Genomic DNA, 17,314 nt, shown 5'->3' on the forward strand with positions numbered 1-17,314 from the left:
GGAAGGCAGCTCTTAGGTCTCCCCAGAGACTTCTCTTCTGTAGGTTGAATACCCTAAGCTCCCTCAGCCTGGCCTCACTGCAGAGCTGCTCCAGACTTTGGATCATCTCTGGACTCACTACAGCAGCTATGTGTCCTTCTTATGCTGGGGACACCAGAACTGGGTGCAGAATTGGAGGTAAGGTCTTAGCAGAGCAGAAGCAAGGGCAGAATCTTCTCCACTTTCATCCATTTACACTCAGTATCTACAGCTACCTACAAAGCTGCTACAGAAATTCTGTGTCCTTTTAAACAGGTTTTCCCATGGAAGCCAGAAAATGGAATGGTGCTGGCTCATTTAGAGCTATTTTCCTTGACTTAAGGGAAGAAAACCATGCAGAGGAGTGTTCAGGTGGTCCTGCTCTCTTCTGTGATGCCAGTGGAAAAATGAAGCAAGCAGAAGTGGGGGCCTGTTAATTTTAGCTGATATTCTAAAGAACATTGTTCCACCTAATCCAAACATTTAGCTGAAACAATTGTGCCACAATTGGCAAAATCACTGAATAATTACAGTGCTTTGGAGGCAGCTATATTAAGGTCTGACTCATCCCTCAATACATGAGAAGGTCCAGAACTACGTCAGATCCAGCAGTCTAGAGCAGGATTCTGAGGCTGCAGCCAAAAAGGAAATTTAAAATCAGCAAGTTTTGGGCAATAAGTGAGGAGGGGAGGAGTGAAATTGATTGGAGGTATGACAATGAAATTTGTGTTACTTTATTGGATTAAATTTTTAAAAGTGGCAAGGATCCCCAGCATAAAAAAAGTGTCTCCAGCATAAGAAGGACATGGAACTGCTGGAACAAGTCCAGAGGAGGCCACAAAGGTGATCTGAGGGCTGGAGCACCTCTGCTTTGAGGACAGGCTGAGGGAGCTGGGGGTGGTCAGCCTGGAGAAAAGATGACTCCAGGGGAACCTTAGAGCTGCCTTCCAGTACCTGAAGGGTTCCTCCAGGAAGGCTGCAGAGGGACTTTTCCTGAGGGGGTCTAGAGACAGGACAAGGGGAATGGTTTGAAGCTGAGGTAGAGCAGGGTTAGAATCGAGCTGAGGAAGAAGTTCTTCAGAACCAGGGTAGTGAGACTCTGGAACAGGCTGCCCAGGGAGGTTGTGGATGCCTCCTGCCTGGGGGTGTTGAAGGCCAGGTTGGATGAGGTCTTGAGCAGCTGAGTGTAGTTGAGAGGTGCCCCTGGGCTTGGTGGGGCAGTTGGAGCAGATGAGATCTGAGGTCCCTTCCAGCCTAAGCTGTTCTCTACTGAATAATTGTGCAGGTACAATTCAGATTTCCATCTTTTATTTTCAGAGGAATATTTAATCCATTTTACAGTTTGAGCCTCAGACTTCCTCTGGCAATGCCTGTCACAGTTTGCTGTAGTGAGAAGGGAGAAGCATTGCACTCCTTAACTGGGGAAACCATGGGTGAAGTGGAAAAGCAAGGATGGAATTTTCATGGATAATAACTTTAGTTTTTTCCTATTATTTGAAGAGTCTATCCATGATTCTTTGGAAAGCAAAGCTGCACGGCGTAACAATCAAGCAGAAACTGCCCAAATCCAGGCTGGGCGGTGACTGGCTGGAGGGTAGCCCTGAGGAGAGAGACTTGGGGGTGCTGCTGGACAAAAAGCTCAACAGGAGCTCTCAATGTGCACTTGCAGCCCACAAAGCCAATCAGATCCTGGGCTGCATCAGGAGAAGTGTGGCCAGCAGGTCGAGGGAGGTGATCCTCCCCCTCTACTCAGCCCTGGTGAGACCCCACCTGGAGTACTGTGTCCAGTTCTGCAGCCCCTATTACAAGAGGGATGTGGAGGTGCTGGAACGTGTCCAGAGAAGGGCCAGGAGGATGAGCAGAGGGCTGGAGCACCTCTCCTATGAGGACAGACTGAAGGAGTTGGGGCTGTTCAGTCTGCAGAAGAGAAGGCTCCCAGGTGACCTCATTGTGGCCTTCCAGTATCTGAAGGGGGCCTAGAGCAAGGCTGGGGAAGGACTTCTCAGGATCTCAGGTAGTGATAGGACTAGGGGGAATGGAATGAAGCTGGAGGTGGGGAGAATCAGGCTAGATGTGAGGAGGAGGTTCTTCACCATGAGAGTGGTGAAACCCTGGAATGGGTTGTCCAGGGAGGTGGTCGAGGCCCCGTCCCTGGGGGTGTTTAAGCCCAGGCTGGATGAGGCTCTGGGCAGCCTGATGTAGTGTGGGGTGTCCCTGCCCATGGCAGGGGGGTTGGAACTAGATGATCCTTGTGGTCCCTTCCAACCCTGAATGAAACTATGAAACTATGAAACCCTGCAACTTCCCAAGGACCCCTGCTGCCTCTCATTTTCCTCCCTCCCTGGACAGCACACCTAGTCCCAGTTAAGCTGTCAGTCAATAGCAGTTACAAATCATCTGCAAGTCTCCTCTGCTAAGCTTTTTCCACCCAACAGAATGGAGAGGTTTGTACTCACCAGGTGTAAAATTGTACCGAGCGGAAAACCCGATAGATTCCAGCTCGCCGTCGGCAAAAAATTTAATCCATAGGAATCTTCCACTGGATTTTATCTTAGGTGGATTTTGCTGTCCACAGAAACGTCCCAGGATTGGGGAAAAGCCAAAAGGTCCATCTCGGACTTCGATGTGGTCAAATTTACATTCCCAAGAAGGCTCTATGGAATATTTCTCATCAAAGTGGAGTTCAATGCATTGTCTAGGGGCAGCTGGAGGTGGGAAGAAAAGCATCTTGTCATCTTGTGAACCAAATACCTTCAAACCCCCAAATAAAAACTAAAATCAAATGTATCACAGAGAATATGCCTGGTTGGAAGAGACCTCCAAGCTCATCCAGTCCAACCCTTGACCCAGCACTGAAGGGTCACCACTGAACCGTGTCCCTAAGCACCAGGCCCACAGCTGCTTGAACACCTCCAGGGATGGTGACTCCAGCACTGCCCTGGGCAGACCATTCCAATGTTTGAGGGCCCTTCCAGTGCAGAAATATTTCCTAAGATCCAGCCTGAACCTCCCCTGGGGCAGCTTGGAAACATTTTCTCTGGTCCTATTGCTTGTCACCAAGGAGAAGAGTCTGCCCCCTCCTCACTGCAACCTCCTTTCAGGGAATAGCTGTAGAGAGCAATGAGGTCTCCCCTGGGCTTCTTCCAGCCTGAACACCCCCAGCTTCCTCAGCCCCTTCTCATAGCCCAGGTGCTCCAAGCCCTTCTCCAGCCTCATTGCCCTTCTCTGGACAGGCTCCAGCCCCTCAATGTCCTTCCTGTAGTGAGGGGCCCAGAACTGATCACAACATTCAAGGTGTGGCCTTACCAGTGCTGAGCACTGCTGGCCACCCTGTTTCCAATCCAAGCCAGCATGCCATTGGCTTTCTTGGCCACCTGGGCACTGCTGACTCATATTTAGTCACCCATCAACCAATACCCACAGGTCCCTCTGCAAGCTGTGGCAATTTTGATGCATCTTAAGGTTTTGCATTTAGCAAAACTAAGAGAGGTATCTATGTTGTAAAGAAAGATACAGTCAGCAAGGGATTCAAACACAAAATCTTCTTAGGCAAGTGGGAAAAAAAACCCATTTCTTATATGTAGGGAGAATGGTTAAGGAGAATATTTTCCCTTTTTCTAACCTAATGCTCAAAAAGGTGAAGAAAAACAACTGATCAGAAGTGTGCTGCAAGAAGGACAAATTCTGCTTCTACACATGTTGCACTCCAGGACAAGCTTGAGTGTAATTGCTTCTGCTTAATTAATTAATTAAGAATTACTTAGCATCTCATTTGCAACATAAGACAAGTGTAGTGAAGTCACAGATTCATAGAACAGTTTGTGTGGAAAAGGTCTTTAAAGATCTTCCACTTCAAACCCCAGGGCAACCACCAGCCCAGGTTGCTCAAGACCACATCCAACCTGACCTTGGACACCTCCAGGGAGGAGGCATCCACAACCTCCCTGGGCAACATGTTCCAGTGTCTCACTACTCTCACTGGAAAGAATTTCTTCCTAATCTCCAGTCTAAATCTACCCTCATCTTCTAGGTACTTAAAGTCTAAATATTTTGTCTGCAATAACCTACTTAAGAAGCAAAATTAATCAACTCTTCCCTTGAAATGAGGCTGAGGGATGAAAACACACAATTCCAGATCCCAGCTTGAACCTGTATTGTTTCAGACTCCCACTCTGGCCTTAGCAAAGGGTTTCTTTGCCAAAGGCAAGCTAAAATAAGTAGGTATTGTATAGACACCCAGCTTGTGCCACAACTTTTGCAGTCAAGTGCGTGCAGATGTGGTCACAAGCAAAGCTTAGAAAAACGCAGTAGGGACAAGTGCAGAATCATGACTACTGACAATGCATGCACAGCTACAGAGGAACAAGGCAAACCAACCAAACAGCCCAGGATACCCAATTCATCCAGACTAGAACAGAATCTGCATATCTAATCAGAACAGGAGGGATGCCCCTTCCCTGGAGATGTTCAAGACCAGGTTAGATGAGGCCTTGAGCAACCTGAGCTGGTGGGAAGTGTCCCTGCCCATAGCAGGGGGTTGGAGCTGGATGGTCTTGAAGGTCATTGAGTCCTGTGTCCAGTTCTGGGCCCCTCAGTTTAAGAAGGACCTTGAGACACTTGAACGTGTCCAGAGAAGGGCAACAAGGCTGGGGAGAGGCCTTGAACACAAGCCCTATGAGGAGAGGCTGAGGGAGCTGGGATTGTTTAGCCTGGAGAAGAGGAGGCTCAGGGGTGACCTCATTGCCTTCTACAACTACCTAAAAGGTGGTTGTGGCTGGGAAGGGGCTGGTCTCTTCTCCCAGGCAACCAGCACCAGAACAAGAGGACACAGTCTCAAGCTGTGCCAGGGGAAGTTTAGGCTCGAGGTGAGGAGAAAGTTCTTCACAGAAAGAGCTGTTAGCCATTGGAATGTGCTGCCCAGGGAGGTGGTGGAGTCATCATCCCTGGAGGCGTTCAAGAGGGGATTGGACGTGGCACTTGGTGCCATGGTTTAGTCATGAGGTCTGTGTTGACAAGTTGGACTCAATGATCTTTGAGGTCTCTTCTAACCTTAGTGACACTGTGATACTGTCCTTTCCAGTGTAAACTATTCTATGAATGGTCACTTCTGGTATCTTTATTCACAGGCAAAGCCCATTTCCATCTTCAGAATTTTTCCTCTGGCTACCAAGCCAGGACAAGCTGCTGTCAAAGTCTAAATGCAATCCACTGAAGCTGTTTCATAAAGTGATTTTACTCCAAATCATACAAATCTTCCATATTTAGCTCCCAATTATCTTTCTGGGGAAATATTTAATGCCATGGCAAGACCACTGAATGCTTGCATGGCTTGTCACATTTTTTCACTTAATTATCTTCCACAAGGGCTGTCTTGAGATTTTGCATTCACTGGTATAAAGAAAAAGTAAATTAAGTAAAACAAAAAGAAAAAACAGGCATTGGCTTCCAGTGTGTGGTGGAACAGTTGCAGCAAACCCACACAATTGAAGTGTTTAATTCTGATCAGCCTCTGAAAATGAAGCAACTGACAGCTGAATTTAAAGCAAAGAAAAATGACTCAAGGGCTACCCCCATCTAGATGAGCCCCTGAGGTACTGACAGTTTGCAATAATCCTTCATCTTGCTGGTGGTCCAGAGGCTCTTGAAAGGAAAGCCACCTGTGTCCTTGGGGTGTCAGCTGCTGACAAACTCCCCAGGAGCCAGCAATGGTCACTGGTAGCCCAGAAGGCAGCTGTGTGCTGCTGGGCTGCATCCAAAGCAGGGAGCGCAGGACAGGGAGGGGATTCTGAGCAGAGCAGAGCAGAGGGCCACCAGCAGCACTGCCTCTAGTTCTGGGGCCCCCAGCACAAGAAGGACATGGAGCTGCTGGAGAGGGTCCTGAGGAGGCCATGAAGATGATCAAAGGGATGGAGAACCTCCCCTGTGGGGCCAGGCTTGGAGAGTTGGGACTGTTCAGCCTGGAGAAGAGAAGGCTCCAGGAAGACCTTAGAGCAGCCTTCCAGTACCTGAAGAAAGTTGGGAAGGGACTTCTTACAAAGGCTTGTAGTGATAGGATGAGAGGGAATGGATTGAAGCTTGAGGAGGGCAAATTGAGACTGGAGATGAGGAAGAAATTCTTGACAGTGAGGGTGGGGAGACAGGTTGCCCAGGAAGGCTGTGGATGTCCCCTCCCTGGAGGTGTTCAAGGCCATTTTGGATGAGGCCTTGAGCAAACTGGGCTAGTGAAAGGTGTCCCTGCCCATGGCAGGGGGTTGGAGCTAGATGATTTTTGAGGTCACTTCCAACCTAACCCATTCTATGAATCTGACATCTGTGGATCCTCCTTTGAAAAGGAGATGATTTCCTTGTTTTGATGGAAACTTTCTGAGCCCAAAAACTCAACAGGAAGTACAAAAGGACTTGGAGCAGAGGGGTTTTGACACAGGACCACCTTCTAATCCCTGTGAACTATATAGGACCAAAGAGTTCAATGGAAGACCTTAAAGGAGAGTGAACTTGTAATGTCTACAAACATATAGAGTGGAAGATTTCTTTCAGATCTCTGTAACTCAGTTTTGTACTTACATGGTATGGACTATAATTGCTTTACAGAGATGTGGGAAAAAAACCTATAATGTTACATCTGAATGTTTTATATAAATATATATATACCTAATACATTTTTTTATATATATATTATATTACATATATACAGATAATATAAACATGAGCCTGCAGTGTGCCCAGGTGGCCAAGAGGGCCAATAGCATCCTGGCCTGCATTAGGAATAGTGTGGCCAGCAGGAGCAGGGAAGTCATTGTGCCCCTGGACTCTGCACTGGTTAGGCCACACTTTGAGTGTGGCCTGGTTCTGGGCCCCTCAGTTTAAGAAGGACATTGAAATACTTAAATGTGTCCAGAGAAGGGCAACAAGGCTGGGGAGAGGCCTTGAGCACAAGCCCTATGAGGAGAGGCTGAGGGAGCTGGGGTTGTTTACCCTGGAGGCTCAGGGGAGACCTTATTGCTGTCTACAACTACCTGACAGGTGGTTGTAGCCAAGAGGGAGTTGGTCTCTTCTCCCAGGCAACCAGCACCAGAACAAGAGGACACAGTCTCAAGCTGTGCCAGGGGAAGTTTAGGCTCGAGGTGAGGAGAAAGTTCTTCACTGAGAGAGCTGTTTGCCACTGGAATGTGCTGCCCAGGGAGGTGGTGGAGTCACCATCCCTGGAGGTGTTCAAGAGGGGATTGGATGTGGCACTTGGTGCCATGGTCTGGTCATGAGGTCTGTGGCGACATGTTGGACTCGATGATCTTTGAGGTCTCTTGCAACCTTGGTGATTCTGTGATTCCATTATACGCAATAATATATTAACATATCTTTAAATATATCAATGTATTTAAAGATATGAATGTATCAACAGTGTATTAATATATTGTATCTATGTTATTTAAATACATTAGACATACATAGCTAAATATAAATACTTCACTTAGAGGATTTCTGAAGCAAGTTTTGGGATAAGTTTTGTGTCAGGCATGATTCTGCCCCTCCCCAAAAGCCTTTGCTCCTACCAAACCTCATCTGCACATTCCCCTCTGGAGCACACAAGCCATATTTTCTGCAGCCTGGCAGAGGCTGAAGCTTGGCCCTGCTGCAGTTGTTCCGGGCAGCTGTGAATTCTGCCAGGTTAGAGCCATGAATATGCAAAAGCAGAGTGCAATTGGGCCCAGCTGGGAATTGCCTGTGTACACTCAGCTCTTCCTTACATTTGCTATATGCTCAATGAGACTAAAAGAAAAATAACCCACAAATTCTCATCACATTCTGAGAGGCCCATGGGATTCAACAGAAGCTCCTCTATAGAATAACAACTTCTGTACTTAGTCCCTGAGTTCTGGATGACCTAAAGGATTTCTTTTAGAAAAGCATCCAATCTGGACTTGAAGCTTCCTGCCTATTCCAATAGCTAATTATCATCACTGCTCACACAGGAAAGCAACTTCTAGCTGTTTGATCTGCCTGTGCTTTTGACTGCTAAGATAGAAGCCTCAGCAGACAGAAATCTTCTCTTTTAGAAACTCCCAGTCTATGATCATGGCAAATTTTCCCCAGCTCCTTTACTTCAACCAAGTAATTTTGATATTGTAAAAGGCAGGCACACACTGTAAGATGAGCTCCAATGGAAGAGAGGAAATGGTAGCAGGAAATGAAATTCTATTTTATTACAGCACACCCCGAGCTGGAGTCTTCAGCACATCACACAGAATCACAGAATGGTAGGGACTGGGAGACTGCTTAGCCTGGAGAAGAGGAGGCTCAGGGGAGACCTTGTTGCTGTCTACAACTACCTGAAGGGAGGTTGTAGCCAAGTGGGGGTTGGTCTCTTCTTCCAGGCAACCACCAACAGAACAAGAGGACACAGTCTCAAGCTGCAGCAGAGGAGGCTTAGGCTGGATGTTAGGAAGGAGTTCTTCACAGAAAGAGTGATTGGCCATTGGAATGGGCTCCCCAGGCAAGTGGTGGAGTCACCATCATTGGAGGTGTTTAAGAGGGGACTGGATGAGGCACTTGGTGCCATGGTTTAGTTGATAAGATGGTGCTGGGTGATGGGTTAGACTTGATGATCTCTACGGTCTTTTCCAACCTGGTTAATTCTGTTCTATTCCAGAGATTATCCAGTCCAAACCCCCTGCCAGAGCAGGGTCACCCAGGACAGGTCACACAGGAACACATCCAGGTGGGGTTGGAAAGTCTCCAGAGAAGGAGACTCCACAACCTCTCTGAGCAGTCAGCTCCAGGCCTCCAGCATGCTTATAGTGACAAAGTTTCTCCTTGTGCTCTTGTGGCACCTCCTCTGCCCCAGCTTGCCCCCAGTGCCCCCTGTCCTGTCCTTGCACATCCCTGAGCAAAGCCTGGGTCCATCCCTGCACATCTTTATCACCAGCAATGAGGGCACCCCTCAGGCTTCTCTGCAAAAGGCTCAAGAGCCCCAAGCTCCCTCAGCCTGTCCTCACAGGAAGATGTTCCACTGCCTGCAGCAGATTTGTAGCTCTGGGGTGGACACTCTCAAGCAGCTCCCTGAGGTCCTTCTCGAACCGAGGGGCCCAGAGCTGGACACAATATTCCAGATGTGGCTTCAGCAGGGCAAATGAAAACACATTTCTTTTAGTAACTCAGTACTAGATTTGCAAAGAGCTGCGTCTAAATGGGCCTAGTAGAGGCTTCTAAAGCAGCTAAGTCAATTTGCATCAGAAGGCACTCTTGGTGCTACCTGCACCTTCAGCAAAATCAGAATGTCTCTAATTCCTGCCTCCATCATCTATAGGTAATAATTCTGTCCAGTCAAGCATGGCCAGAAGCAGTGTCACTGTTGTATTCTGCATGTATTCACAACTCATGAATGAGTCTTCTTGGTTCAGTGACTTACCATTCTCTACCTGATTCATCTTTTCTGCTACTAAGCTCTGACAGTATCTGGTCTCTATTACTTTCCACTGATTTATTTTAACAGCAATCCCTTCAACATCTGTTGTGCTAAGGCTGATGAAAAGAAGTCACAGGAGCTGCTTCTAATACACCTCTGACCTTCCTTACATCACCTCCATGCCTGCAATTTTCTGCTCTTTGAAAACTGTGTCACAGAAGCACAGAATGGTAGGGGTTGGAAGGGACCTCCAGATATCATCCAGTGCCCTGGCCAGAGCAGGATCACCCAGGGCATGTCACACAGGAGCACAGCCACGTGGGTTCTGAACATCTCCAGAGAAGGAGACTCCACAACCTCTCTGGGCAGCCTGTTCCAGGGCTCTGTCACCCATGCAATGACAAAGCTTTCCTTTCTGTTCCCATGGAGTCTCCTCTGCTCCAGCTTGCCCCTATTACCCCTTGTCCTGTCACTGGACATCTCTGAGCAGAGCCTGTCCTACAGCTACTTTTTATTCCTTTTTCTTCTTTTCTGGTTTTGGTTCAGGACTGGGATTTTTTTCCCCACTTATTTTCATGTCTCATAAGCAACGAGATGGAAAAATCACATTTATGCTCACCCTATGGATATTTTCTGGTCCCCATCATAAAAAGGGCATGGAACTGGTGAAGTGAGACCAGAGGAAAGCCACAAAGGTGATGCAAGGGCTGGAGCCCCTCTGTTGTGAGGGCAGGCTGAGGGAGCTGGGGATGGTAAGCCTGGAGAAAAGACTCCAGGGGGACCTTAGAGCTGCCTTCCAGTACCTGAAAGGATCCTCCAGGAAGGCTGCAGAGGGACTTTTCCTGAAGGGGTCTAGAGACAGGACAAGGGGAATGGTTTGAAGCTGAGGCGGAGCAGGGTTAGAATGGAGCTGAGGAAGAAGTTCTTCAGTTTGAGGGTGGTGAGACTCTGGAACAGGCTGCCCAGGGAGGCTGTGGGTGCCTCCTGCCTGGTGGTGTTGAAAGGCAGGTTGGATGAGGCCTTGAGCAGCTGAGTCTGGTTGAGAGGTGTCCCTGGGCATGGTGGGGAGGTTGAAGCAGATGAGTTCTGAGGTCCCTTTCAACCTGAGCCATTCTGAATTCTATGAATGTCCCATAAACAATTAGTTGGAAGATCATTTGCACACTCACTCTGGATATTTTCTGCATGACATTCACCACTGCACTTTTCCAGCCTCTGCTTCCCTCAGGTTTAAGTTTAAATATCTATATGAAAGTCAAAAGCTTTTTTGTTTCCTCTGTTCACTTTTTTCACTCATTTTAAAACATTCTTCTGTCATCTTACCCTATTTTAGGTTCCATCCATTCTCTGAACATCCTGAAAGAAATTATTCTATGTTCATTACTAAGTGACTCATAGAATCACAGAATCATTAGGGTTGGAAGAGACCTCAAGGATCATCCAGTTCCAACCCCCCTGATGTGGGCAGGGACACCTCACTAGATCAGGTTGCTCAGAGCCACATCCAGCCTGCCCTTAAAAACCTCCACGGATGAGGCTTCTACCATCTCCCTGGGCAACCTATTCCAGTGTCTCACCACCCTCATGGGGAAGAATTTCTTCCTAACATCCAATCTGAATCTCCCCACTTCTACTTTTGCTCCATTCCTCTCAGTCCTGTCCGTACCTGACATCCTAAAAAGTCCCTCACCAGTTGCCTTCTGAACAAAGACTCTTTGCTCACCTTCTATGATGTAGACACACTCTCTGTCAGGAGGATACTTGTTGGGGTAATTGGGAGATGTGAAGATGCCTCCTTCTGCATACTTTGTCCAGGTTCCACACTGCACAGGTTTCTGTCCTTCGGCAGTAGCTTGCTTTTCTGGGAAAGGATCACATCAAGCAGTGGGTCATTAGCTCACAGATTACTGTGGCCCCATGACACTCAGCATTCCCTTGCAGCCCCTTTTGTTAGTCACCTCAGCTTTCTTCTGCTGAGGTTCAAAGTATTCCCATTGACCTGAGTGAAAGCAAAGCTGTTCCTTAGGGGTACAAACATAGAATTCTCCCTCAAAACAGTTTCTGAAAGCAGTGAAGACGTTTGGGTGTCTAGGCAAAGATCTATTTACATTGATTTCTAACTAATAACCTTGTAGGGGAAGCACATGCTGAAGAAATGGGAGACAGTAGTTTCCCATTTTTGTATCTCAGAAGGCTCGAGTGTGTGATCCATCAGCAAGCTCCATGCTGGAATACATCAGAGTTATAAAACCAAGAAAAAAACCCCACAGGCCTATGAAAGAATACACAAATTGTTTTAAACTCCCAGCAGCTCGACTCTCTAATCACCAGACTGAGACATACAGGGGGGAATTCCTGGATTCTGCTGCCTAGATGGTTATAAAATGCCTCAGTAGCTTTGAAGCCAGGAATTAGTCCAGAACCTTCCCTCTCCTAAGTGAATCATCAGAGAGCAAAGTCAGACCTTCTTGTTTGCTTTCTTCACAGACCTGAAAGGTTTGCACTCTTTTCTGCACATTGGCCGAGGGTCTGGAGACAAAGGTTGGAGTCTGTGCAGGCTGAAGAAGATCAAGGATCACTTCCTGGGCATCATGCTTTAACAAGCAGGCTAAAGGAAGATGGATTTTTCAGAGGGAGAAGGACCTAAGCTAGCTTTAAAAAGAAGTAGGGCAGGTTCTAGACATCACAGAGGTATCTGGAGAGGACTTCTGCATTTGGCTACAAATGAGGCATCTTTCTCCAAAGGAGTGCCCCAGTCAACTTGAGCATCTAGTGCAGAGTTGTTGGAGGTTCCCTCTTACCATCAGTGGAGGGAGACAGGCACCTTCCAAGGACAATTTTAACCACCTGAGATCTACCTTCTGCTCTGCAAGTGTTTCTCTTTCTCCTGGTCTGTATCCAGCTGGGTATGACACAGATCCTAATTTCTTGGAATTGATTCAGGCCTGCAGAGTCTGAGCACTCCAACCCAAGCTCAGACACACACTGTGCTTGGCTCTCACACTTGACATCCAGGGCTTTTCAGAGCCACTTTCTATCCCCCACCCTGCACAAAGGCACCAATAATACCCAGTTTCAGAGTTTGAATTCTACTTAAGCAACTTGCTGGATTGTTGTGTGCTCAAAATGAACGAAGGACAGACATGGCAAGGAGGTAAACGACTGAAAATGTCAAGAACTAACAAAACCAACTCAAATATATGCTTTGGATGCTAATGTGTCTTTAAAACCAAACCAAAACAAGAAAACCACAACCATTTGTGTAGTTTACATACCTGTTCCTTTTTTGGTTGCCCCAGACAAATGTAGGATGATTATACTTGCTACAACTGCAAGAGAATGATGCATTAGACATCACAGCATGGCAGTGCCTGCAATCAAATCACTTGTAAACATCTTTGAAGAATACAAATTAAACAGGAGGGCTGGGAAAAGGAAAGGGGGAGTAGGGGAAAAGGTTCCTGTTTGCTTGCATCTTTAAATTGCACATTTTGTGTAAACAAGGTTCTTGGGGAGCTGCCCTTTTAAATATTCAGCTTGGTAAATCCATCCAAATGAAAAAAGAGATCTTTGGGGTTTAAGATGAAATTCCCAGGCAACAATGTTTCCCCTTTTTCATTTTCTACCTTTTTTTTTTCCAGTATTAAACATTTTACTATTATTTATTTATATAATCACAGCTGAAGGCAGTAGTAGAGAAGTGGCTGCTTTCTACCAGAGGGAGACAAAGGGCTGCTAAGTTTCAGTGCCACTGGACTCACTAATTTCTCTCACTGAGCCATAATAACATTTGAAAATGAGCACTGGGAGTATGAAGGAAGTGAGGGGCTGGGTTCTCCGTATCCATCAAAGCATTTGCAAATCCCCAGGGAAGCAAATTAGTGTGCGTGCTTAAGAGTCTCATTAATCCACTTTGTTGGACTTGCCGGGAGGGTGTTGCTTTGTGCTGCAGTGAATCTGCAGCCCCGTTTCACAAACAACAAGCTCCTCTCTCAAACCATGACAGGACAGCTGTGCCTCTTGGGGAACAGTTGTGACCTGTCCGAGATGGACCCCAACCTGGTGATAATTCCTGAGGTTCTGGGAGTTTCTGAGGGCAATATTTTAACTAGAAAAGGCTAAGAGGTAAATACTGAGGCCAGTCATAACGAAGCTGCTTTGAAAGATCGGTGCTACTTGAGGAAGAAATTGTGCACTAATGACAGCATTTTCTTGCCCTCTTTGGCTACAGGAGGAAGTGGGAGAGCAAGAACAGAACAAATCCATCAGTTCTTGGAGCACTCAAGGTTTTGACCCCAGCCGGCTTGGCTTTAAGCCTGGACATAGTGCCCAGATTACACTGCAGTTGAATTGGAGCTGAAGTTGTGTGTTTGCTCTGGAGCACTGGGGTCAATCAGCTGCCATTTGTGTTATTGACTGTGATGAGGAACTGATGGACCTGTGGTCTTTAGCAAATGTAATTAAATGGCATACTTGCCTCTTCTTATCCCCAAGAGCCACTGAATGCCATCATGGGCTAGGAACTAGCTACGTAACTGATCCTTTCCAAGATGGTGCTTTAGGCATGTTTCAGCTTTTACCTTGCAAACCGTGCTCGGTTTTCACCCCGAAGGGAGCCAGCCTCCCTATTTCCAGTATTCTGATGGCATTGAGATCTCTATTTCTAATCCTTTGACCCTTCTGGGTGTGACAGCTGGTTTGAGGCACAGGTGATAGTTACCTTCTCAAGCAGGGACAGGCTGATGTTCTGGGCAGATGAAGGTCTGGCAGCACATTCACTTAGTTGATCAGACTCACAGCCTCTGCGCCTCTTTGAATGCCTCAGCTAGCAGGGACGGATGTTGGCAGAGGTGGCAGTTACAAACTCGTCTGCGTTGTGGGCATTCAGCGAAGAGCATGGCATCTTCTGCTCAGATCTGAATGCCTCCCAACTATTCACAGCCCTTCCCCTCCTCAGGGATGTATTCTGGAAACAGGAGCTGGCGGGACTCTGCCCGCAGGCTGTTGGAGTCTGAAGGCAATGCAGGGTTTGCCCCTTTGCTAAGTTGCTCATTTACTTTAGCTGCCTTTCGTGCAGGGAACATCCTGCATCTATGGCTGTAATCCTCACTAGCGCAGACCTAATTTCTCCATGGTGAGAGAGTCTGGAGCCAGCTGCTGGCATCTCTTCTGCCCATGGAAGTTAGACTAGGACATACAGCAGCCAGACAAACCCCATGTGAGAAATGTCTCCTCTCAGGCAATCTGTAACAATTCACCTCTGATTCTTACACCTTCATTTCAACCACCTTCATCCAGCTGCTTTCCCCTCCTTTTCTATATGGAAAAATTTCAAGTTCAGAGAAGCAGAACTGCTCCAAGTCCCAGACATGTTATTACCCAGCTGCCATTGGGTCCTTTCAGCTCCAGCTGTCAGCCCTGGAAAGGATGCTTCCAAGATGCAGAGCTCTGTTATTCCAAAGCAGGGAGCCATACTTACATATCACAGAGTAAATATCTCGGGTTGGAAGAGACCTTCGAGATCATCTAGGCATCATGTCAGCATTGATTGGTAAGAGGAGTCAAAATAATCTTGATAATGAAATTGTATCAGAGAAGAAGAGGCTATTTTTTTTTTTTCTGGACAGATGATACCTAACATTTGGATAGAGGAAGTTAAATACTTCTCCCACAATTAGAAAACCAAACACCACACAATAGAAAGCCTCTTGATTTAGTGATAGGAATTGCCAGAAAGTAACTGAAATGAGGGGCTTTTCTGGGAAAAGAAAACACTGCCTAAGCCATGGAGGCAACCCATTTCATTTCATGACCTTTTTCCTTTCTCAAGCCACAGGGAAGAAAAAAAAAAACAAAAGGAAAAAAGATGGGGGGAAAGACCCCAAAGAGCTGCAATCTTCCCAAACTGCAAGCTGTCACTTGGGAAGCTTTGACAGCACAGCACCAGCACAGTGATTATCTGGGTTTGGGAATTATCATAAAGAAGTTTCCACCAAATGTCTTGTTGCATTCTCTTTACCTTCCTCCTCCCCTTTCCCTCTTAATCAGGGGTGTAATTACGATCGTGCCTTCTAGTGCCACTCTAATTAATGCCTCGTTACAGCTTTTTGGATGGGTGCATTTTTCTCTTCCAAGCCGTACAAGAAGACATTTCTCTGCTGGCCAGGCAGCTCCTTGGAGGCTGTGTTTTGGCACAGCCATGGCTCCAGCCCAGCGAAGAGTTGCTGGACACGCAATACCTGGCCAGGGCACTGCTGTCTCACAGGTGTGGGCGTAGAGAGAGGGTTGGAAGGGGCCGTGGTCAAGTAAAGCCCCTTCCGTAGCGCAATCCCTCTGCAAAACCAAGGCGGAAGAGGGGGTCCCACCCACGCAAGTCCTGGGGGTCCTCCACCAACAGCTGTCACATTTCGGTGTCTCCCAGCTGCTGCCCTTGCCCCGCAGCCCTCCCAAGCTCCGCACCCGCTGCGGCCGCGCTCGCCACGCTGCCCCGCGGGCCTTTGGACGCTCGTTCGAGCCCCGGCCGGGGTCGCGCCGCACTGCCGGGGACGGTGGGGGCCTCTCCCCTCCTCTCTACCCCGTCACCCCGAAAGCCACCAGACGCATCTCTCCCGGGTGAAGACCCCCGTGCTTCCCACGCTCCCCAGCCCCAACAGACAACGGCTCCCCTCCGTTGCAGCGCAGAGTGCCGGGGCCGGGGGTGATGCGTGCGCCTGCGGGGGTTCCGCGCGTCCCGGTGCGCTGTGCGGGCAGCGGAGGGCAGGAGCTCCTGCGCGGCGGAGGAGCTCAGCTCTGGGGTGGGGGAAGATACTCACTGTGAAAGAAGCTGCGCCCATGGGTCATGTCTGTGCCTTACACAAGGGGCTTCGGTCTCCACTAATTCCATTTAGATACGGGAGGACTTCCAGTGGCGGGGAGAGGATGGAAGTAGGAAAAGAAGAAGAAAAAATAAATCCCGAAGCCCACACGCACAGCAGAGCGGAGCAGCCTTTCCTGTCGCTCGCTCTCCCTTCAAATAATCACCGCCGGCTCAACCCCATCACACCCGAGCTGCCATCAGCACCACCAGAAGCGCTGCATCGCGGCGGGAACGGCGGCGGCGGCGACCCGCGCATCCAGGTGCCGGCGGGCGGCGGCGGGGCGAGCCGAGCCCCTAGTCACCAGTTTCATACAAAACCAAAAGCAGGTCGAAGCGTTTCCTGCAGGACTCCGAGCCCAGCCACTTCCAGCCCTTCGGCTTCTTTTGATGCATTGAAGAAGGGATTAATGGGTCCGTCATCAGCTCCCTGTGCTTGCTCCTCTGAAGGGGTGGGGGCGGGCGGGAGGGAACCCAAAGAGAAGGGGTGGGGGGAAGACAGATTTACCAAATAGGGGATTTAGTCATATTCGTGTGCAACCCGATCCTTATTAGAGAAGAAATCCTTTAAAATCGAACAAATCCATTTTTGCAAAACCCTCTCCCTGCGTGCAGCATAGTGTCAAGTGGCAGCGGCGGCAAGAGGCTGCAAACACATTGCACCGCCTGAAATCCTCTCGGGAATGGATGGAGCGAGATAGAGATGGCTTAGGATAGAGATGTCCTCTCACTTCTCCACTCCGGGGCTAGAAGCAGAAGACGACCCTGGAGACTCTTCCATTCACTCAGTGCAGGGGAAAGGGAAGGGGAAGGGGAATGGGAGGGGAAGGGTGCGAGGGTGGCTGTGGTGAGGAAAGAATGGTTTCAAAATTGGGAAAGGAAGAGTAAGAGGAGAGGAATCGTTTCCCCACCCCTAATCACTTCATGGACCTGACAAAATGTTCATGGATTCCTCCTTGAACTGCACCTGCCAAAGGAAAATTGAAAAGATTCTCTGCCTCGATATGTGACTTCTCCATTTACACACCTCCACATGCACA

At 48.2% G+C, this 17,314-nt stretch overlaps 1 protein-coding gene across 2 annotated transcripts in view; it reads right to left on the minus strand.

Moving 5' to 3' along the window:
* Positions 1–16,938, minus strand: part of NETO1 (neuropilin and tolloid like 1) — a 59,070-nt gene extending 42,132 nt beyond the window's left edge. The window contains exons 1-4 of one of the 2 annotated variants that reach the window (XM_068147693.1): positions 16,234–16,938; positions 12,697–12,750; positions 11,145–11,282; positions 2,475–2,723 (exon numbers count right to left, since the gene is read on the minus strand). In XM_068147693.1, the coding sequence (XP_068003794.1) occupies positions 2,475–2,723; positions 11,145–11,282; positions 12,697–12,750; positions 16,234–16,261 (469 nt within the window). In that variant the 5' untranslated portion in view covers positions 16,262–16,938. The remainder of the gene's footprint in view (positions 1–2,474; positions 2,724–11,144; positions 11,283–12,696; positions 12,751–16,233) is intronic. The other variant, XM_068147692.1, reaches the window with a different exon arrangement.
* Positions 16,939–17,314: the final 376 nt, after the last annotated feature.

The sequence above is a fragment of the Melanerpes formicivorus genome, unplaced genomic scaffold, assembly GCF_026170545.1.
Source record: "Melanerpes formicivorus ecotype bairdi unplaced genomic scaffold, bMelFor1.0.p_v2 SCAF_15, whole genome shotgun sequence".
In the NCBI taxonomy this organism is placed as follows: domain Eukaryota; kingdom Metazoa; phylum Chordata; class Aves; order Piciformes; family Picidae; genus Melanerpes; species Melanerpes formicivorus.